General features: G+C 53.3%; 1 protein-coding gene across 12 annotated transcripts in view; it reads right to left on the bottom strand.

Moving 5' to 3' along the window:
• LOC126051050 (protocadherin gamma-C5-like) overlaps positions 1-22,883 on the bottom strand; it is a 147,764-nt gene that overhangs the window by 97,414 nt on the left and 27,467 nt on the right. For 2 of the 12 annotated variants that reach the window (XM_049829740.1, XM_049829739.1), the window contains exon 1: positions 8,082-8,129. The exons of 7 other annotated variants lie outside the window; for them this stretch is intronic. Coding sequence is in view for 2 of the 5 variants with exons in the window: in XM_049829724.1 (XP_049685681.1) it covers positions 11,983-14,064 (2,082 nt within the window). In the remaining 3 variants the exon portion in view is untranslated. Of the gene's footprint in view, positions 1-6,880; positions 8,024-8,081; positions 8,130-11,982; positions 14,065-22,883 lie in introns of those variants that run through there. 3 more of the 12 variants (XM_049829744.1, XM_049829724.1, XM_049829737.1) reach the window with 3 other exon arrangements.

The following is a 22,883-nucleotide window of genomic DNA, read 5'->3' as shown; positions in this document are numbered from 1 at the left end:
TTCCTTTCTGTTCTATTAAACTGTTCTTATCTCAAGCCATGAGTTTTCTCTTTTTTTCCCCTGATTCCCTTCCCCAGTCCACTGGGTGGGGTGGAAGGGAGTGAGTGGCTGCGTGGTGCTTAGTTGCTGGCTGGGGTTAAACCACAACATGCGCAAACACTTCATTATCGTTGGAGGACTACCATTACCTTTCAGGACAGGGAAACCAGGATCACAGCATGGATGGCACAGGCCTTGGCACCAGGCATGAAATCAAACCATTGCCCAGACAAAGCCACAGTGACCCACCTATTTTCCTGGTTCAAAGGCGGCCTCTCACCCTCCTTGCTCTGCATTCACAGCCTGTAGTTGAACCATGGATAACATCTAACTCTTGGCCGTGTGTTGGCCACAGGTAAAAGAGCATTTCATTCAGCAACAGTTCAGGGAAACAGAAGTATTTTAAAGCCTTTGTATTCTGTATCGAATTTGCATGGCCAATTTTTCATAGCAGAGAGCCTAGAGGGTTGGCTTCTGTGAGAAGATGCCAGAAGCTTCCCTCATGTATGACAGATCCAGTTCCAGCTGGCTCCTAGATGGACCCACCACTGGCCAAACTCAGCCAATCAGCAACAGTGGTAGCACCTCTGTGATAACCTATTTAAGAAGAGGTAAAACCTGCTGTGCAGCAGCAGCTGGGAGAGAGGAGTGAGAGTATGTGAGAGAAACAATGATGCAGACACCAAGGTCAGTGAAGAAGGAGGTGCTCCAGGTGCCGGAGCAGAGATTCCCCTGCAGCCCATGATGAAGACCATGGCGATGCAGATTGTCCTCCTGCAGCACATGGAGGGGCATGGTGGAGCAGATATCCACCCTGCAGCCCATGGAGCATGCCACACTGGAGGGAGTGGATGTGCCCTGAAGGAGGCTGTGAGTCTGTGGAGAGCCCTTGCTAGAGCAGGCTCCTGGAAGGACATGGGGCCCTGTGGAGCGGATCGCACGCTGGAGCAGGTCTTCTGGCAGCGCAGGACCTGTGACCCTTGCAGGTGACCTACGCTGGAGCAGTCCTTTCTTAAAGGACTGCACCCCATGTAAAGGACCCATGCTGGAGCGGTTTATGAAGATCTGCAGCTTGTGGGAAGGACTTGGTTGGAGACATTCATAAAGGCTGTCTCCCATGGGTGGGACCCCACGCTGGAGCAGGGGAAGAATGTGAGGAGGAAGGAATGGCAGAGGCAAACCCTGATGTACTGGCCACGACCCCCATTCCCTGTCCCCCAGCACCTCTCAGGGGAAGGAGGTAGAGAAATTGGCAGTGAAGTAGAGCCTGGGAAGAAGGGAGGAGTGGGGGAAAGGTGTTTTAAGTTTGTTCTTGTTTCTCATTATCCTACTCTGACTTTAACTGGCAATACATTAAATTAATTTCCCTGAGTCAAGACGGGTTTGCCTGTGACAGTAAATGCTGAATGATCTCTCCCTGCCCTTATCTCAACCCATAAGCCTTTTGTCATATTTTCTGTCTGCAGTCCAACTTCAGACCTGGGCAAAGAAACAAAGCAGGAATGGGAAACCACACAAGTGAAGGAATCATAGCTTAACATTTCAGATTACATCAACAGTAGTAGGTACACAGAAAAGGTAACTAGCTGCTAACAAGTCTACAGGAGGCTCACACAGGAGCTCAAACCCAAAACCATAGCCACAGTTCGTCAGTATAATTTCTTTGCGTGATGGCACAGGCCTTGTCACCAGGCATGAAATCAAACCATTGCTCAGCCAAATCCACACAGACCCACCAGTTTTCCTGGCTGGGAGCCAGCCTCCCACCCTCCTTGCTCTGCATTCACAGCCTTTAGTGGCACCACGGACAATCAATATCCACTGTTTTGACCACAGGCCAAAGAGCATTTCATTCAGTGTCATTGTAGGGAAACAGAAGTGTGCCAACGTCTTTGTCTTGGCAGCTGAACACCTTCAAGGTAGGGATGGAAACTGCTTCCTCAGCCCAACAACTCTAAGAGGTCTTTTCATGTTTTGAAGGTTCCCAGCCACAAGGAGGCCCAGCTTTAGACCTGGACAACAAGCAAGGCAAGAATGGGAAACCTACACAAGTGAAGGAATCAGAGCTAGATATTTCAGGTTATGTCCACTGTAGTAGGTGCACAACAAGGGTATCTAGTAGGGGAAAAGTACACAGGAGGCTCACACAGGAGCTCACACCAAAGAGCAAGCCACAGTTCCTCCAAGTAATTCCTTTGCACAATAAAGAAGGGGAAATGCATGGAACCACAACTGTGGGGCTCATCTAAGAACTAGGGCAAACTGAACTTGTACACCATCTTTCCATCTGTTACACATTTCAAATTATACCACAGCAAACTTTTTCACCTGGCCTCTATTGGGACAGACAGAATTTTTCACCGTGCTGAAATAGTACGCAACAGGAAAGCTACCTCTGCAGATAGACACCATTGAAAGAAAAGTTGCACATGCATCTTCTCCTTATCGAGAACACGGATGACAACATGGATGCATACAGAGAGATTTCTCTGTTCATCACAGTAAAGTCAGATGTAGAAAATTGTGGTTTAGATTAGAAAATCCTGTTCTAAATCAAGTTAGTTAATAATTTTCAACTTCAAACAATTTTAGTAATACCTACAGAAGTAGCCAAGGTCATTCTGACCCTTTCTGTTCTTTCCAGATTGATGTTACGTCCCTCTTGGCAGGAAAAAAAACATTAACCCGGCACAGAGTGACCTAGCGGTCAAAGTGAGGAGGGAATACCTTCCTATATGACCACCAAAGAGCACCCAAGACCCCTGCGCATGCGGAGAAGGCCTTTGATGTGTTGTGGTTATATAATGCTCTGCGTATGCATTAGATAGTCTGAATATGTACTAGGTAGGAGTAGTTTAATAATTTATATGCAATAGTTACTGTGTAAAAGCGACACACCTGATGAATCTGGTGTGCTTGGATTGTGGAAAGTCCACTGAGAACCCAGGCCCAAACAAAACGCAATATATCTCCTGAGTGTGTGAGACTGGTGCATCACACAGCAGGTAAGGAATCAGCTTTTAGGACAACAACACTACTTTGAGGAAATGTAAAATGTTCTCAAGGGCATAAGCAACATGCAGCTCTGATAAAGACCCAGTTGTCAAAGTACCAGCTCAAAGACACCATCCTCCTACTTCAGCACATTGGGCATCTGGGAAGGTACATGACTCTCAAATCTGAACAGAAAGTGTACGTCTGTGCTCAGGTACTGCCATTCCCAGGAAACATCATGCAATAGAAAAGCACATTGACTGTGGCTAAAGTCAGTCTTTTAACTGTTGAAGAGGGAGAGTGAAAAAGCAGCTTGGTGGGGACCAGACGGCTTTCCAAGGCTAATCTACCATTTCTTGGCATCTGTAAACCTTCAAGGGATGGATGGAAACTAATTCCCTAACCCGACAACCTCTCAGTCTTTTCACCTTTTAGTGTTTTAAGGATTACCAGCCAAAGTGAGGCCCAGCTTCAGACCTGGACAAAGAAAGAAGGCATTAATGGGAAACCTACAGGAGTGGAAGAATCGTAGTTTCACATTTCAGACTGTGTCAGCTGCAGTAGGTACACAGAAAAGGGAACCCACCTGCTAACAAGTATACGGGAGGCTCACACAGCAGCTCACACCATAGAGTATAGCCGTATTCCACTAATAGTTTCTTTGGATGATAAAAAAAGGGGGAAAGACTTGGAACCGCAACTGTGGGCCTCATCTAACAACTAGGACAAACTTTTGAACCTACCCTTTAGGCATTCCACACTACATCACAGCAAAGTTTTCCAGCTGCCCTGTCTCTGTACAGGCAGAACTTCAACCTGCCAAAACAGCATGCAACAGGAAAGCCACCTCTGCAGACAGACAGCATTGAAAGAAACGTGAACATGTCATCTCAGAATCCAAGCATTGCAACATGGACAAATGCAAAGAGAACTTTCTGCTCATCCCATACAATTTGATTAAGCATTAAAAGTTCTAAAGGCCATGAGTGACACAGACCTCAGTTAAAGACAGAGTCCCCAAAGTCTCAGCATAAAGGCAATGTCATCCTTCTTCAACACAGGGGCAACTTGGAAGATCCGTCACACTACCACACTGTTGCAAAGTTTACATCTATGCTTCATAACCACCATTCCCAGAAAACATTATGCAACAGGAAAGCACATTGATCAACCCACAACTTGGACAGCTGGAGTCCAAGCAAGGCAATATCCAAAAAATAAGACGCCTTCAGGCTCAGTTTCAGAACACCAAAAAAACCCCCTGGGAATCAACAAAACACATGCCATGTCTCCCCCAGGACCTCCTCACACACAGCACCCTCTCGAGACTCTCCTCAAACCCTTCACAGGTTGCATGGTTGTCCTTGACCTTCATCATTTGCAGATAGACTCCACCCAAAGAAATGCTGCACAGACAACTTCTCCTTACCAGGGAGAATATTTGACTTCTCAATACGTGACAAGCAAGAGCATTTCTTCCAGTAGTATTTTAAGGGAACACTTCTCTGAAAATCTCTCTCTCTATACAGCTCTAAACATGAAAGGCACGTAGGGGACAGTCAGCCAAATGGAACACATGTGGTCTTCTACACATTCTCAGACACAAAGGCCCACCTCCACATCATTACAATGAGCAAGTCGGGATGTTAAACACACACAGAAGGGAAGGGTGACAACATACTCTTCTAGATTATGGCATAACTCAGGTGTTTAGTAGATTACAAAACCAGGGAACGCTCCTCCCAAAGCTCCCTTTAGGGCACTTGCCATAAGTATAGAATTAAGCTGTTAGAAACATCTCCACAACGTGCAAGCACACAGGAGGAACGGCCCAGGGCTCCTATGCAGCTGGAACAACGTGTCTGGCTTAGGCCAAACTTACTTGGGAAGCCAGAAATCACATTGCATGGTACTACAGATGGGCACCGAACAGGGAAAGGAGCAAACCAGATCTCTTGTGTCCTTCCACAGCCCCTCACAAACACCTCCCAAGACTCTTGTCTGCAAGCTGTCAGAACATGCCTGGTGTTCGTTGACCCTCATAGCTTGCAAGCACTTGTCATCAAAGGGCCAGAACCTGGACCATTTGTCCTCAACATGCACCACTACCATGCCACGGACCTCGCCGAGATTTCGCTATGTCTCCGTACAGAGAAGGAAGATACATTGCCCGCTCACTAGCCTTCTGGAAAGAAACCTTGGGGCTCTAAAATTAAAAGAGGAGCTGTCCTCCTTGAGAGGCTGGGTCAGTGAGCAGCGTGTAACGCACCAGCGATGTGATAAAAGCAGCAAGCCCCGCTGAGAGGAAGCTCCAGCAGGCAACAGCAGCCTCCCGCTTCCCCTGCCTCCCGCAGCAACGGTCACGCTGAGCCGCCATCCCACGCTCACCTCCCGGGAGCACGAGGCGCCAGCGACCCGCGCGTGGCCGAGCGAAGCTTTGCCTTCCCGCTACCTCCACCTCCCGAGGCAGGAGACACAAGACGGGGGGGAAAGGGCGGAGAAGCAGCGGAGGGAAGCGTTATGCCGCGGAGAAGGGCTGGTGGGAGGAACTCACCGGGGCAGCGGCGGGGTCCGCGCGGCGGGCGCCGGCAGGGTCCTCCCCGAGCAGCGGCGCGGGCTCGTCGGGCGGCGGCCGGGCCGGGAGGGTGTCGCAGCAGCTGCCGCCCGACAAGCGGAGCTGGCTCTTGCGCGAGTCGGCGGTGAGCGACACCTCGTGCGAGTAGGAGTGCAGGAAGGCGCGGACGCCGTCGATGCCCACGAAGTGCGAGGCCGGGACGCCGCGCAAGGCGCCGCTGCCCGCCGCCAGCAGCTGCGAGCGGCGCCAGCGCCGCAGGCGCAGCGCCAGCAGCAGCAGCAGGAAGGCGAGGAAGAGGCAGGACACGGCCGCCACGGCCACCACCAGCCACCGCGTCAGGCTGCCGGCCGGCTCGCCCGGCGCCGCCGCCGCCGCGCTGCCCAGCTCCGACAGCAGCTCGGCCACGCTCTCGGCCAGCACCACCGTCAGCGTGGCCGTGGCCGACAGCGCCGGCCGCCCGTGGTCCTTCACCACCACCACCAGGCTCTGCCGCGCCGCGTCGCGGGCCAGCGGGAAGCGCGCCGTCCGCACCTCGCCGCTGTGCAGCCCCACGCGGAACAGCCCCGGCTCCGTCGCCTTGGCCAGCTCGTACGACAGCCACGCGTTCTGCCCCGCGTCCGCGTCCACCGCCACCACCTTGGCCACCAGCGCCCCGGGCTCCGCCGAGCGCGGCGCCAGCTCCGCGCCCGCCCAGCCCGCGCCCGGCGCCGGCGCCGGCGGCGGGTACAGCACCTGCGGCGCGTTGTCGTTCTCGTCCACGATCACGAGCCGCACCGACACGTTGCTGCTCAGCGCCGGCGCGCCGCCGTCCTCCGCCCGCACCCACAGCCCCACCTCGCGCACCTCCTCGTAGTCGAAGGAGCGCAGCGCGTACAGCGCGCCCGTCTCCGCCTGCACCGACACGTAGGACGAGAGCGGCGCGCCCCGCACCCGCCCCTCCGACAGCCGGTACCGCACGCGCGCGTTCTGCCCCCAGTCCGCGTCCGCCGCCCGCACCGTCAGCACCAGCGCGCCCGCCGCGTTGTTCTCGGGCAGCCGGGCGCTGTAGCGCGCCTCCGCGAACACCGGCGCGTTGTCGTTCACGTCCAGCACCCGCAGCGCCAGCACCGCGCTGCTCCACAGCGCCGGCGACCCGCCGTCCGCCGCCCGCACCGTCACGTTGTACTCCGCCACCTCCTCCCGGTCCAGATCCCTCGCCGTCACCACGCTGTAGTAGCTGCCCTGCGAGCTCCGCAGCCGGAACGGGACGGCCGGGTCCAGCGAGCACCGCACCTCGCCGTTCGCCCCCGAGTCCCGGTCCTGCACGTGCAGCAGGGCCACCACCGTCCCCGGCGGCGCGTCCTCCGAGATCGCGCTCAGCGCCGACCGCACCGAAATCTGGGGCGCGTTGTCGTTGACGTCTGTCACCGTGATCGCGACTTTGGCCGTATCAAAAAGCTCTCCTCCGTCTCGTGCCTTCACCTCCAGTTCGTGCGAGTTGCCTTCCTCGAAGTCCAGGCTCCGCACCACCGTGATCGCTCCCGTCTCAGTGTCCAGCTGGAAAATCTCTGATGCCAGGTCCTTCGTTTTCCTCAACGAATACATCACGTGCCCGTAGACACCCTCGTCGGGGTCGGTGGCCGTGACGGTGACGAGGGTGGAGCCCACGGGCACGTCCTCCGGCACACGCAGCGTGTACTCCGCCTGGCTGAACACGGGCGCGTTGTCGTTCGCGTCCAGCACCGCCACGCGGATCCGCGCCGTGCCCGTCCGCGCCGGCTCTCCGCCGTCGCTCGCCCTCAGCACCAGCTCGTGAAACACCGCCTCCTCCCGGTCCAGCGCCTTCGCCAGCACCAGCTCGGGACGCTGCTCCCCGCCGGGACGCGCCTGCACGGCCAGCGAGAAGTGCTCGTCGCCGCTCAGCTCGTAGCTCTGCAGCGAATTCCGTCCCGAGTCCGGGTCGTGGGCCTCGGCCAGGGGAAACCGCGACCCTGGGGCTGTCGTCTCACTCATTCTCTCCTCCAGCTCGATTTCCTTGAAGGTGGGCGCGTTATCGTTAATGTCCGTGATTTCCACTTCGATTTCGTAAAATTTCATTTCCCCCTCCACTATCACCTCACAGCGGAGCACGCATTTCTCCACCAGCCGGCACAGCTGCTCTCTGTCTATCCGCTCCGCCGTCACCAAATGTCCCGTCTTCTCGTGCAGAGCGAAATACTGCGTCCTGCCCTCGGAGACAACACGGACGCTGCGTTCGCGGAGCGCCGGCAGCTCCAGCCCCAGGTCCTTGGCCACGTCGCCCACGAACGAGCCCTTCGGCATCTCCTCGGGAACCGAGTAGTGCAGCTGCCCCCACGCCGCCTCCCACGCCGCCACCAGGACGCACCACAGCAGGACTCGCTCCCGCCGGCCCCAGCGCCTCCCCGCCGCGCACATCTCCGCCGCGGCCACGCACCGCCGCCGCACGCTCTTCCCAGGCGCTTCCCGCTCGGACTCCGCTTCCCTCTCAGGCTCCGGCCCCGGCTCGCCGCTCCCGGCCGCTGCCGCCGGCCCCTCCTCCTCGCTGCAGCACGGCTCCGCACCGCGGGGACGCTCGCAGACCGCCCGGCCGCCGAGCCAGTCAGCGAGCGAGCGAGCGAGCGAGCCGGGCCGCAGCGGGCGGGGCTGCCGGCAGCGCTCCGGCCTTCCTCTCGCTCCTCCTCGGTCAACAGCGGCGCCCGCAGCCTCCTCCCGGCACTGCAGGCACCCAGCGCTGCCGAGCGCTGCCCGCCCTGCCTTTCCCGCGGGCAGCGGGCGGGGACGGCACCGTCGCCACGGGGACAGCGGGGCCCGTCCAGCGGTCATCTCCTGCGCTGCCTTTTAACCAGACCATCTCTCCTTCCACCCGCGAGGCGATCACGACCAGGAGGAAGGCAGCGGCCTCCCGTCGCCGTGCTGTTCCGACCGCACGGGAAAAATCACTTGCTAACGCCGAGACATGCCAAGTAAAATAACGTCTCTTCGTCTCACATGCACGTGATTACGAGCCTCATCCCATTAGTGCGAAGGCACAATCACCAACCGCAATATGCGTAGCGGTCATGCCTGAATGACTGGTACAGGGAGAGCAAGAGGAAACAGGCTCTGAAATAGAAACCGGGATACTCAGACACACACCCCGATCCCCCACTTGACCCCCCGTGAACCAGAGTTAGGAACCCCAGCTGCAGGAACGTTGCTTTAAAGACCTTCCTTCCTAAGGAGCACGCTTGGAATTAAATACCCCACGACCACTGACTGATATTAGGCATTTAAAGGCTGAAGCGTGGCTGAAGCAGGCACATGGAGCCACTTGGAAAGAAAGAGGACTTTTAAGCTCGCAAGGAACCCCAATTCAATATGGAGAAGAAATAGCGAAACTTTTACAGGCAGTTCTTCAACCCAAGGAAGTTCCAATCACACATTGTGAAGCCCATCACTGTGGGAATAATGAAATTATAAAGGGACATTGAAAACCGGATCAAGTGGCAAAAGAAGCAGCTCTCAAAGAGTCAGCAGTTGAAGGAGGCTTGATTCCAGTACCTCGTTTAGAACCATCACCTCCACAATATATATCGAGAGAGAAGATCAATTGCCAGAACAATTAGATTGTTCTAAGAATGATCAGGGATGGTGGGTGACATCTTTAAAGCAAATGCTACTTTCTGAAAAGTTGATGGAAAGTCTACTTAAAAGATTGCATCGAGAAACACATTCAAGAGCAAGTGCATCGGTATTGACTGCCAAAAAAATAGCTTGTAGGACCAAAAATGCAAACCCTGATATACATAATAGTTAAAAGATGTGCTATTTGTTGTGCTAATCATCCAAAAAATTACCAAGAGTGTTACAGGATAACTCTGGGGGAACACTTGCAAATAGATGTTATGTCATTTCCAAGGTGAGTCATACAGAAATTTATTGATGAGAGTAGATACTTTTTTTGGTTGGCCAGAGGCCTTTCCATGTCGTACCGAGAAGGCTAGAGAAATCATTAAGGACTTATCAAAAGAAATTCTCCCTAGGTTTGATATTCCAGAATGTATGTCTTCTGATATAGGATCCCATTTCACTGTAGAAATCGTAGAGGGAATTTCTAGTTTTGGGGGTATTAAAGGGAATTTACATGCCCCTTGGAATCCCCAGTGCAGTGGTAAAGTAATCTTGTAGGAATATAAGAGAGGCAACGGAGACAAGGTGCTTGAATAAAATCCCGCATGAGTTCGGATTCTCGCTGACTGGATTGTTACAGAGTTTACTACAGAACCTAACCATTTTGGTTATTACAGTGATTGTTGTTTCGATATTTTTAGGATGTCTCAGGAGTTTCATCATGAGACAGGCATCTCAACCATATGTATTAGTGATAGGAGACAGAAAGTGAGACTTGTTAAAACATATCGACATTTCACAAGTCTGGGAGGGGGGAAAGTGTTATCAATTAATATGCATAATACGATTGAAATAACCAGGGAACTGCTAAAGTCCTGGCTACAACCCCCATCGGCTGGTATTTAAAATAACGGAAAAAACCCTATACACTCTAACTAAGGTTTAGTAACTAACTATCAGCTAATGGGGCTTCATGTTTATGTCAGAAAAGGTAATGGATTGTGGTCTGCTAAATGAACCTTGAAGAACCACCTGTAACTGCCAAGACAGAGAAAGAAGTAGGTAAGAGGTAATTCCTACAGGGGCAGATTGCGAGCACCGACGCATTGACAATCTACTGAAATGAAACCACCTACTCAAAAGAAGACCATGAAGGAAGAGGACCGAGTCTGCGCACTAATTTACATGGCAGGCGAGGAAGAAAGAACCAATCCTTAAGGGAAATAATAGTCAATATGTATTACGTAATTAGATAAACGTGGGGAGTTTTGATACAAAGGTGTGCTGTCTTGAGACAGGCACCCGTTCATGCGCATCCACGAAATTACTTTAAAAATACCTCGACTCTGTGTGGTATTGGCTTGCGGGCCAGGAAAACGAAACCCGTTTGTGGGACAACAATAAGGAACACGCTGCAAATTAACTACACCGCGACCATTGGCTGAGATTAGACATTCAAAGGCCCAAGAAGGTGGGGATCAATCAGCTGAGAATCTAAGCCCATACCACAGTCTCTAACACGACTTTCTGTAGCCGTAGTGCTTGAATGACTGCTACAAGGAGAGCAAGAGAAAACAGGCTCTGAAATAAAAAATGTGATATTCGGACACACATCCCACACACGCTCCGGAGAAGCAAGTGTATCAGGCTCATGAACCCACGCTTCAGGAAATTTCCTTGAAATACTCCCCTTCATACCGCCCATTCTGTGGGTGGAGGGTGATTGCAGCCATACGACACTTTTGCGTCGCTCAAAGTTTTTCTTCTGCACTTATTTCCCGTTAGTCGTCGAGTCCCGACAGTATTTTAGAACGGGATGAGAGCAATGGAGTGCTTTAGTGAAGTCACTGAGCTAATGGCTACATCGTTCAACTGTTGGAAGACCTACAGAGGCAGCTAACACCGAAACAGGAAAGTTAACGGACTTGAATGGGTGATTTCCCATTAGGCCACATAAATTAAGGGTCTGCATACTTCATAGGCATTTACACCTAAACAATTAATTCGATAACGTGAAGGAATCGGCTAGGAGGGGGCGATGACGACCAGAAAGAAATGACACGCCTCCCGTTGTTGTGTTATTTCTACCGCGGGGAAAAACGTTTTTGTTACCGTTATACAATATAAAGTGCTCTTAATATTCCGTGCAGCTGATTACGAGTCTTGGCCCGTTAGTTCAAAAGCACAATCTGCACCACCAGTTGCACAGCAATGAGCAGCAGTCGTGCTTGCACGACTTTCCCCTCACCCTTTCTGCATATCAAAAGTGTGTCACACTGGAACGCCACCAGCCACATTAGTTTCCCAAACCCCCAGCCATAGCACAAGGCAGCAATGAAGATCCCCGCTCCCAAGGAGTCCTCCTCAGGGACGGCCCTTGGCTCTCGACTTCGTTGCTTTTGGGCTGCACATCGGAGGTCGCTCTCAATCAGCCTCCATTTCGCCCCACTTTGTTTTTGGGGTTTCTTTTCTTTTGCTTTTACAGCCTTACTCGGTACAGGCCGTGCTTACAGTTTGGACTTGCTGCTCTACTGGAGAGTAACTCAGCAGCAGGCAGCGATGCACATGCCCCCTCTGTTCGGGGGTCCGTCACAAAAAGAAAACAACTAGCACATAGCACAGCCTTAGCCTTGGCCCTTTCATTCGTTCGTGGAAAGAGAGCGCGTCAGCAGGCGCCCAAGCGGCCGAAGGACGAGCAAGAGCCCAGTCCCCTCGGCGTGAGGTTAGGAAAGGCTCAGAGACAAGGACTGCGCGGGCTTACAGACCTGCGGGGCCTCGGCGTCCGCGGGCGGCTCTCCCGCGCCGGCGCTGCTGGTCGGGCTCCGCTTCCCGCAGGGCTCCGCGCCGAGAAGCTCCTCCGCGGCCAGGCTGGGCAGCGGCGGCGGCAGCCAAGCGCCCTCGGCGACGGCGCGGCCCGGCGCCACGCACAGGTTGTAGGAGTAGGGCAAGGTGCCCTCGCAGAAGTCGGCCGGGAAGGCGGCGCCGGCCACGGAGAAGCGCTGCGCGCCCAGGCAGCGCAGGACGGCGGGCGGCCCGGCCCGGCGCACCCGCGCCAGCACGGCCAGCGCCACGCTCAGCAGGAAGAGGGCGGAGAGGAGCGCCAGCGCCAGCACCAGGTAGAACTGCAGCTCCGCCGGCGAGTCGGCGCCCGCCGCCCGCTCGCTCAGCTCCGGCAGCGCCTCCTGCAAGCTCTCGGCCAGCACCACGTGCAGCGTGGCCGTGGCCGACAGCGCCGGCTGCCCGTGGTCCTTCACCACGGCCACCAGCCGCTGCTTCGCCGCGTCCCTCTCCGACACGGCCCGCGCCGTCCGCACCTCGCCGCTGTGCAGCCCCACGCGGAACAGCGCCGGCTCCGGCGCCTGCACCAGCTCGTACGACAGCCACGCGTTGCGCCCCGCGTCCGCGTCCACCGCCACCACCTTGGCCACCAGGTACCCGGCCTCGGCCGACCGCGGCACCACCTCGAACGGGGCCGGGGCCGGGGCCGCGCCCGCCCCCGCGCCCGCCCCCGCGCCCGCCGCCGGCCACAGCACCCGCGGCGCGTTGTCGTTGCGGTCCAGCACGAAGACGCGCACCGTCGCCGTCGAGCTCCGCGCCGGCGCCCCGCCGTCCTGCGCCCGCACCGCCACCGCGAACTCGCGGCACTGCTCGTAGTCGAAGGAGCGCTGCGCGTACACCGCGCCGCTCCGCGCCTCCACCGACACGTACGGCGCCGCGCCCGCGCTGCCGCCCGCCAGCCAGTAGCTGACGCGCCCGTTGGCGCCCGCGTCCGCGTCCCGCGCGCGCACGCGCAGCACCGGCGCGCCCGCCGCGTTGTTCTCCGCCACGTAGGCGCTGTAGGCGGCCTCCTCGAACACCGGCGCGTTGTCGTTCACGTCCGACACCTCCAGCACCAGCGCCGCGCGGCTCGAGAGCGCCGGGCTGCCCCGGTCCCTGGCCACCACCGCCACCCGGTGCTCGGCCGCCTGCTCGCGGTCCAGCGCGCTCGCCGTCACCACCTTGTACGAGCCGCCCGACGACGCCACGATCGACAGCGGCGCCTCGCCCGACAGCTCGCACGACACCTGACCGTTCTCCCCGGAGTCCCGGTCCCGCACTTTCACCAGGGCCACCACCGTGCCGGCCGGCGCGTCCTCGGGCACCGGGCTCGACACCGACGTCAGTGTCACCTCGGGCGCGTTGTCGTTCACGTCCAGCACCTCCACCTCCACCTTGCAGTGTGCCACCAGACCGCCTCCGTCCCTCGCTTCGACGGCCAGGCTGAACGCGCGCGTGTCCTCGAAGTCCAGCGCCTCTTGCAGCGTGATCGTCCCGCTCTCAGCGTCCACCACGAACTTCTGAAGCACCTTGGCCGACATTTTCCCGAAGCCGTAGGTGATGCGGGCGTTGGTGCCGGCGTCGGCGTCGGAGGCAGAGACGTTCAGCACCATCGAGCCCGGCGGCGCGTCCTCCCGCAGGCTGGCGCGGTAGCGGTCCTGCGCGAACACGGGTGGGTTGTCGTTGGCGTCGGTGACGTTGATGCAGAGCTGGGCGGTGCCGCTGCGGGGCGGCTCGCCGCCGTCCAGCGCCGTCAGCACCAGCCGCAGGCTCTGCTGGCTCTCCCGGTCCAGCGCACGCCGCAGCACCAGCTCCGCGAACTTGCTGCCGTCCTGGCTCTCCTTCACCTCCACCGCGAAGTACCCGTTGGCCTCCAGCTCGTAGCCCTGCAGCGAGTTGCTGCCCACGTCTGCGTCCTCGGCCGTGCCCAAGTAAAACCGGGCGCCGGGAGAAGTCAACTCGTTGATCTCCAGCTGGAAACTGTCTTGCAGGAAGTGCGGGGCATGGTCGTTGATGTCCTGGATGGCCACCTCGACGTAGAAAACGTTGAGCGGGTTCTGCACCAGCGCCTCGAAGCTGACGGAGCAGGACGCCGCCTCGCCGCACATCTCCTCCCGGTCCAGCCTCTCGCTCACGTAGAGGTTCCCGCTCTCCCCGCTCACGCCGAAGTACTGCTTCTCGGCGCTGAGCCGCAGCTGGCGTGCCGGCAGGTCGGCCGGGCTCAGCCCCAGGTCCCGCGCCAGCGGCCCCACCAGCGAGCCTCTGCCCAGCTCCTCGGGGATGGCGTAGCGGACCCGCTCCGGCGCCGCCCGGCAGCACAAGCCCAGCAGCAAAGCGGGCAGCAGCACTCGCCCGCCTGCTCGCCGGCCGCTCTGCCTCTGCCTCTGCCTGCCCGCCATTCTGGGCAGCGCTCGCCGCGCTCCTCCCTCCTGCCGCTGCCCTGCGTCCCTTGCAGCCACGCTCCGCAGCGAGCGCAGGGCCCGCCGGAGGCCAGCGATCTCGGCGCCGGCTCGGACGCCGCTGCTCCCCGCGCCGCGCCGCCTCTCGCCTCTGCTGCCCGTGCCGCTGCCGCTCCGGCCGGCGCCGTGCGAGCGAGCAGCCTGCGGGGGCAGGACGCTGCGGCGGCGGCGGCTGCGGCTGGGCTCCAGCTGCGGCTCCAGCGCCGCTCCGCCTCGGCCAACAGCGGCACCCGGAGGCGCCGCGACGCCACCGCAGCCGGCTGATGGCCGCGCTCGCTCACGGCGGCCCGGGCTTTCGATCTGTACGCGTCAAGCTTGGCGGTCTCTCTTTTAATACAAAAGGACACTCAGAGGCACGGACGTCATGCTTAGCAGCAACGCTAGCCATTATAATACAACCGTCGTCTCCTACTCAAGACGGATTTTGAGGCCGCAGTAGACTTTTAAAGTAGTGATACACTCTGTCATGTACCTTTACGTCTTCTGGCGTGAGTCGGTATGAAAACTAAGAGGGAAATGTCTGCGACAGAGCAATAAAGAAGTTTTGTCATGCATGTTTTCAGCTTTTCCTGATGTTTCATCTCCCTGCACACGTGTTTCTCTGAAGCCCACGCGAAAAGGGTGAATTTCATTTTATTCTGAAATGCTCAGGATTGATTCTGTTTAGAACAGCAGTTAACACTGACGGAGAGATGTGAAGCCTAAAGGTAGTGGACCTGAACTCAGACCGATGTCACTGTACATGCCTGGCAGAGAAGAACATCGCGCAGAACCGTGTAGGCTCTTTGCCCTGTGCACATCCTGACGCTGACTCCTCTTCCATCCAGAAAAACCTTCAGTGCTCTTGCTGGAAATGCCAAAGTCTGAGGCCTGCCATAAGGCTCGATTTTGCATTTTTCTCTCTCTGTGATTTTTGGAGCTTCTAGGCAAAAGTCCCACCATCTGGCCAGCCCATGCAAGGACTGCCTGATCAGCTGAAAGCTTGTCAACGATTTCTGGTGATTAATATACAAAACCAAAACCTCCACCTGACCTCATTGGGGCAGGTACTTCAGTGCTGTGATTTGCAGTTGCTTTGCCACAAGTTGCTGAGGCCTCAAGGTGAAAGCTAGGCAAGTTGCAGTGATTTAGAAGGGTTTGCTAGGCCTCTCTTGCCTTTACTGCGTGGCATGCCTTTACTAGGCACCATGTGTTCCTTTAATGAGAACAACAAAACTCAGCAGCACTTAATTAAACCAAAGAAGCCAAAAGAAGTTCCTCTCACTAAGCAAGATGGGGCAGGTGATTTCCTACTGTGACACATGCAGGCCTGTGCAGGCTAGGAAATCACACAGAGGGACACGTAGCCTTGTAGTCCTCAGAGACATAAGAACAAGCCACAGGTAGGTGGGATTGGCCAGCAGTACTCTACACCAGTCTGTAGCACCTTGCTGAGTAGCCAGCTTGCCAGAGGGGGATCAGAGGTGACTGCTGCTATGCAGTAATGCTCATTGATCTTCATTAGTGCTCGTTATCCACTTGGAGTAAGTGATGGGTAGGGGGGTGTGCAAGTGTTCTCCACGAGTTCCTTCTTGCAAAGCAGCAGCTCAAATCTCTCAGCCATTTCTGATGATTAATAAACAAACCCAAACACTCTGACTTGCTCCACTGAGATAAGTATTTGACTACTGGAATGTACAGAGGCTTGGCCGCAACTCTGCCTTGAAAATCCACCTCCCAGAGCACCTGGAAGTGACTGAGGTCTGAACCCACACACAAAGCCCTGAAGACTTACTTTGGACTACATAGTAGGTGGGTGGCTTTTGGAAATCCGTCAGTCCTTGTGACTTTTTCTACTGCGTAAATGTTTTATCAAAGGTCTTTATCTAGGTATAAGGGCATGTGAGAAACTCTGTTTTCACTTCTGTTTCATTTTCCTCACACAGAAAAGACTTGTCTTCACGTGGTTCTCCAGGGAAGTCAGTGTTTGCTGCAAAACAACACTCAGGTCCAACTGCAAAAGAACAATCCACAAGTGGAAAACATGAAGCATGACCTTCTGGGAAACAAAGCCTGAAGGCAGATCAAAGGATGGGAAAATGTAATTACCACTTTGATGAAACTCTCCATCAAAACGTTACAGGGAGAAATACATGGATAGAGGAGGTTTCACACAGGAATCACAAGTTGTTCTACCCCTACGTCATTGTTCTCATTTCTCTCCAACTCCACGCAACTTGCAGGTTACCTTCTGACCCTCATAACTGGCACACGCATGTCATGAGAGGTTAATGCATCATGATCATACCAAGAAAGGACATACATCTGTCTGCTCACCAGCATTCTCAGAAGAAACATAAGTATTCAAAAGCACACAAGAGTTAACACGGCCAAACTAAAAGACGAGCCGTCATCCAACAGAGACTGGGTCATCAAACTCTTTGCTTAGGAGAAATATCTTCTCCTCTTTTATCACACACACTGTTCCACAGAGATGCAACTTCTTCAAAAGTCATGCTTCCATCTATTCACCCATAACAAAACCAGAACACAAATGTACCCCCCTTACATCTCCTGCCTTCCACACCAGATGTAACATGAGCAAGGGGCACTATCACACAACGCATTGCTAAAAGAAGATATGCCACTACTTATAACTAAACCTACATACATAGAACACCAGGGGGCAGGGAGGGGGCAATAAAAGGAAAAAAAAAAAAATCAGGCAAGCAATGCAGGGAGCCATTAAAAGTACTGTCAGAGAAACTCACCAGGAAGATGTCTCGGTCTTCACTGTGGGCATGGAAATTCATCCCCCGGAGCACCTGGGAGCTGTTGCATTCTTAAGCTGCACGTGCAACCCTAAAGTCTTACTCTGGACTGCAGAGTGGGAGGGGTCCTTTTATGAAAAACTCATCACCTCTCATCACTTTTTCTACTCTGTGGCCTGCTCATCTCCCACAAGTCTGAAGCCGTAAGTGAAAACGCCTAATCACAGTACCCTTTCTCAAGCTAAGTCTTCTGAGAAAGTATTACAGATTCTCTTTTAGCTTCTGCTTTCTTTTTCTCATACATAAAATTCTATCTTCCGGTGGCTGAGAGCTTGCCAGGAGAAGTAAGGATTTGCTGCAAAACAACACTCTGAGTCTCCAAAGATAAAGAACTATCCAGAAATGGGGCAAAATGAACCCTGACCTTCCAGGAAACAAAGGCATGAAAGACAGTGTAATTACAACTATGAGGAAACTCTACATTGCAGATGTTACAGGGAGATACAGATGGATAAAGGAGGTTTCAAACAGGATCTAACCATGCACGATGGTTATTCAGGGAAAATTATTGTACAAACGCTTTACTTCTGGAGGACTGTCGTTGCCTTTCAGGACGATGGAACCAGGATCACCGCATGAATGGCATAGGCCTTGGCACCAGGCATGAAATGAAACCATTGCTCAGCCAAAGCCACATTGACCCACCAATTTTCCTGCTTGGGAGCCAGCCTGCTGGCTCTGCATTCACAGCCTTTATTTGCACCATGGACAACATCCAAGGTTTGGCCATGTATCAGCCACAGGCAAAAGAGCGTTTCACTAGGCAACACTGTACAGAAACAGAAGTCTATCCAAGTCTTTGTTTTGGCAGCTCTAAACCTTCAAGGCATGGATGGAAACATCGAGGTATGGATGGAAAGAATCCTGTATTTGTGACATAGCAACTACAGCCCTCCAGGGAAATGCTTTTCTACCCTCAGCTGTACATCAACATCTCCCTTCACCTTCACCTCGATAGGCAAGGAAGGGGCTACCTCCAAGGATGGAATGAACAGTGAGAAATACCTGCAGCAAGAACACAGAGAACTCATGCCTGGAGAAAATTAATCCATCCCACTAATCCTGCCATTTCTGTAGCAGCCTTCCTCCAAAAGGTGGGAGGGCAGACAGGGAGACTCCTTTCTTTCTTTCTTTACGGAGAACAAACTTTATTCATGGAACCGCACACTCATTTCCTTTCCGACTTCCATTATAAAACCAGCAATAACCAACAGCTCTGTGTCCAATGCTATCAATTGGGTCCAAGTGCATCCCAGTGGGAAAAAGGATTGAGAAAGAAAAACAAGCTCTGCAACACAAAGCTGACCATGTCACAGAGTCTATTATGCAGAGCCAGGCGATTTCACTAGAGATCAAAAGGTTTCAGGAATGCCAGTTTTAGTTTCTACCATTTTACTCAGCACAAACACAGTCAACTTGCTGCTCTGAATGGATGGTGGTTACGCTGTTCCTTCTTTCATTCTTTCCTGGAGACTCAGATCAGCACTTCCCTTCCACGCCACCCAGGAAAACCCAGGGGAAAGAGGACAGAGGTTGAGAAAGGCCCAAGGAAAACAGTGAGAGACTATGGGCTTATAGACATGTGGCCCCTCAGTGTCCGTGGGCAGCTCTTCTGTGCTGGTGCTGGTGCTCAGGCTTCACTTCCCACAGGTGTCCCCACCAAAAAAGTCCTCCGCTAGCAGGAGGACCATCATGGTTCTACAGGCACAGTTATTGCGCTGTCCTGACTTTAGCTGGGATAGAGTTAATTTTCGTTCTAGTAGTGGATAACACTGTTATGTTTTGGATTCTGGATGAGAAGACTGTTGAGAACACACTGATGTTTTCATTGGTTGCTAAGTAGTGTTTAGACCAAGCCAAGGATTTTTCAGCTTCTCATGCCCAGCCAGCATGAAGGCTGGCAGGGTACAAGAAGCTGGAAGGAGACACACAGCCAGGACAGCTGACCAAAGCTGGCCAAAGGGGTATTTCCCTACCATGTGACGTTATGCCTAATATATAACGTGGGGGGAGTGGGGCCAGGGAGGGGATCGCTGCTTGGGAACGAACTGCCATTTTATTATTGTTATTGTTATCATTATTAGTTTGTTCCTTTCTGTTGTATTAAACTGTTCTTATCTCAAGCCATGAGTTTTTTCTTTTTCTTCCCCTGATTCCCTCCCCCATCCCACTAGGTGGGGGGGAAGGGAGTGAGCGGCTGCGTGGTGCTTAGTTGCCGGCTGGGGTTAAACCACAACATGCGCAAACACTTCATTATCGTTGGAGGACTACCATTACCTTTCAGGACAGGGAAACCAGGATCACAGCATGGATGGCACAGGGCTCAGCACCAGGCATGAAATCACACCATTGCTTCCCTCATGTATGACAGATCCAGTTCCAGCTGGCTCCAAGATGGAGCCAGTACTGGCCAAGTTGAGCCAATCAGCAACAGTGGTAGCATCTCTATGATAACCTGTTTAAGAAGAGGTAAAACCTGCTGCGCAGCAGCAGCTGGGAGAGAGGAGTGAGAACGTGTGAGAGAAGCAACGATGCAGACACCAAGGTCGGTGAAGAAGGAGGTGCTCCAGGTGCTGGAGCAGAGATTCCCCTGCAGCCTGTGACAAAGACCATGGTGATGCAGGTTGTCCCCCTGCAGCACATGGAGTTCCATGGTGGAGCAGATATCCACCCTGCAGCCCATGGAGGACCCAACGCTAGAGCAGGTGGATGTGCCCTGAAGGAGGCTGTGAGCCTGTGGAGAGCCCTTGCTGGAGCAGGCTCTTGGAAGGCCATGATGCTCTGTGGAGAGGATCGCACCTGGAGCAGGTCTTCTTGCAGCGCAGGACCTGTGACCCTTGCAGGTGACCTACGCTGGAGCAGTCCATTCATGAAGGACTGCACCCCATGGAAAGGACCCACGCTGGAGCAGTTTATGAAGACCTGCAGCTTGTGGGAAGGACTTGTCGGTGAAGTTTGTAAAGGACTGTCTCCCATGGGTGGGACCCCACGCTGGAGCAGGGGAAGAACGAGAAGACAAAGGAGTGGCAGAGACAAACAATGCTGAACTGGCCCCAAACCCCATTCCCTGTCCCTCTGCACCTCTCAGGGGAAGGAGGTAGAGAAATTGGCAGTGAAGTAGAGCCTGGGAAGAAGGGAGGAGTGGGGGGAAGGTGTTTTAAGTTTGTTCTTGTTTCTCATTATCCTACTCTGACTTTAACTGGCAATACATAAAATTAATTTCCCTGAGTCAAGACGGGTTTGCCTGTGACAGTAAATGCTGAATGATCTCTCCCTGTCCTTATCTCAACCCATAAGCCTTTTGTCATATTTTCTCTCTACAGTCCAACTTCAGACCTGGGCAAAGAAACAAAGCAGGAATGGGAAACCTACACAAGTGAAGGAATCATAGCTTAACATTTGAGATTATGTCAATTGTAGTAGGTACACAGAAAAGGTAACTAGCTGCTAACAAGTCTACAGGAGGCTCAAACAGGAGCTCAAACCCCAAAAAATAGCCACAGTTCCTCAACGTATTTTCTTTGGATGATGGCACAGGCCTTGTCACCAGGCATGAAATCAAACCATTGCTCAGCCAAGGCCACACTGATGCACCAGGTTTTCTGGAGCCAGCCTCCCACCCTCCTTACTCTGCATTCACAGCCTTTAGTGGCACCACAGACAATATCCACTGTTTTGGCCACATGGCGACCACAGGCAAAAGAACATTTAATTCAGTGACGTTGTAGGGAAACAGAAGTGTGCCAACATCTTTGTCTTGGCAGCTGAACACTTTCAAGGTAGGGATGGAAACTGCTTCCTCAGCCCAACAACTATAAGAGGTCTTTTCATGTTTTGAGGGTTCCCAGCCACAAGGAGGCCCAGCTTTAGACCTGTGCAACAAGCAAGTCAAGAATGGGAAACCTACACAAGTGAAGGAATCATAGCTTTATATTTCAGGTTATGTCCACTGTAGTAGGTGCACAAGAAGGGTATCTAGTTGAGGAAAAGTCCACAGGAGGCTCACACAGGAGCTCACACCAAAGAGCAAGCCACAGTTCCTCAAAGTAAATCCTTGCACAATAAAGAAGGGGAAATGCATGGAACCACAACTGTGGGGCTCATCTAACAACTAGGACAAACTGAAATTTTGCATCATCTTTCCATCTTTTCCACATTTCAAATTATACCACAGCAAACTTTTTCACCTGGCCTCTATTGGGACAGACAGAATTTTTCAATGTGCTCAAATATTATGCAACAGGAAAGCTACCTCTGCAGACAGACACCATTGAAAGAAAAGTCACACATGCAACTTCTTATGGAGAACACAGATGCCAACACAGACACACGCAAAGAGATTCCTCTGTTCATCGCACTGATGTCAGATGTAGAAAATTGTGCTTTAGATTAGAAAATCCTGTTCTAAATCAAGTTAGTTAATCATTTTTAACTTAAAATAATTTTAGTAATACCTACAGAAGTAGCCAAGGTCATTCTGACCCTTTCTGTTCTTTCCAGATTGATGATACATCCCTCCTGGCAGGAAAACAAACCATTGACACGGCACAGAGTGACTTAGTGGTCAAAGGGAGGAGGCAATACCTCCCTAAATGATGACCAAAGAACACCAGAGATCCTGACGCATGCGGAGAAGGCCTTTGATGTGTCGTGGTTATATAATCCTCTGCATCCGCATTAGATATTCTGAATAGGTATGAGGTAGGAGTAGTTTCAAAAATGATATGCCATAGTTACTGTGTAAAAGTGACACACCTGATGAATCCGGTGTGCTTGGTTTGTGCAAAGTCCACTGAGCACCCAGGCCCGAACAAAAAGCAATATATCTCCTGAGTGTGTGAGATTGGTGCATCACACAGCAGGTAACGAATCCGCTTTTAGGACAACAACACTACTTTGAGGAAATGTAAAATGTTCTCAAGGGCATAAGCAACATGCAGCTCTGATAAAGACCGAGTTGTCAAACTATCAGCTCTAAGACACCATCATCCTACTTCAGCACATTGGGCATCTGGGAAGGTACATGACTCTCAAATCTGAACAGAAAGTGTACGTCTGTGCTCAGGAACTGCCATTCCCAGGAAACATCATGCAACAGAAGAGCACACTGATGAACCCACAACTTGGACAGCTGGAGTCCAGGCAAGGCAATATCCAAAAATGAGACGCCTTCAGACTCAGTTTCAGAACACCGACAATAAACCCTGGGAACTGACAAAACACATGCCAGGTCTCCAACAGGACCTCCTCAAACACAGCACCCTCTCATGACTCTCCTCAAACCCTTCACAGGTTGCATGGTTGTCCTTGACCTTCATCATTTGCAGACAGACTCCACCCAAAGACAAGCTGCACAACTTCTCCTTACCAGGGAGAATATTTGACTCCTCAGCATGTACATGTGAAAAGCAAGAGCATTTCTTCCAGTAGTATTTTAAGGAAACACTTCTATGAAAGCCTCTCTCCCTTTACAGCTCTAAAAATGAAAGGCACATACCGGACACTTGAAGGAACTCTAACAGCTGCCATCTTCCACACAGCTTCAGAAGGGAGGAGTGGAGGGAAGGTGTTTTAAGATTG

Source organism: Accipiter gentilis, chromosome 26 (genome assembly GCF_929443795.1).
Source record: "Accipiter gentilis chromosome 26, bAccGen1.1, whole genome shotgun sequence".
NCBI classification, from domain to species: Eukaryota; Metazoa; Chordata; class Aves; order Accipitriformes; family Accipitridae; genus Astur; species Astur gentilis.
Note: the sequence above shows the minus strand (reverse complement) of the source record. Positions and strands in the feature narration are given on the sequence as shown.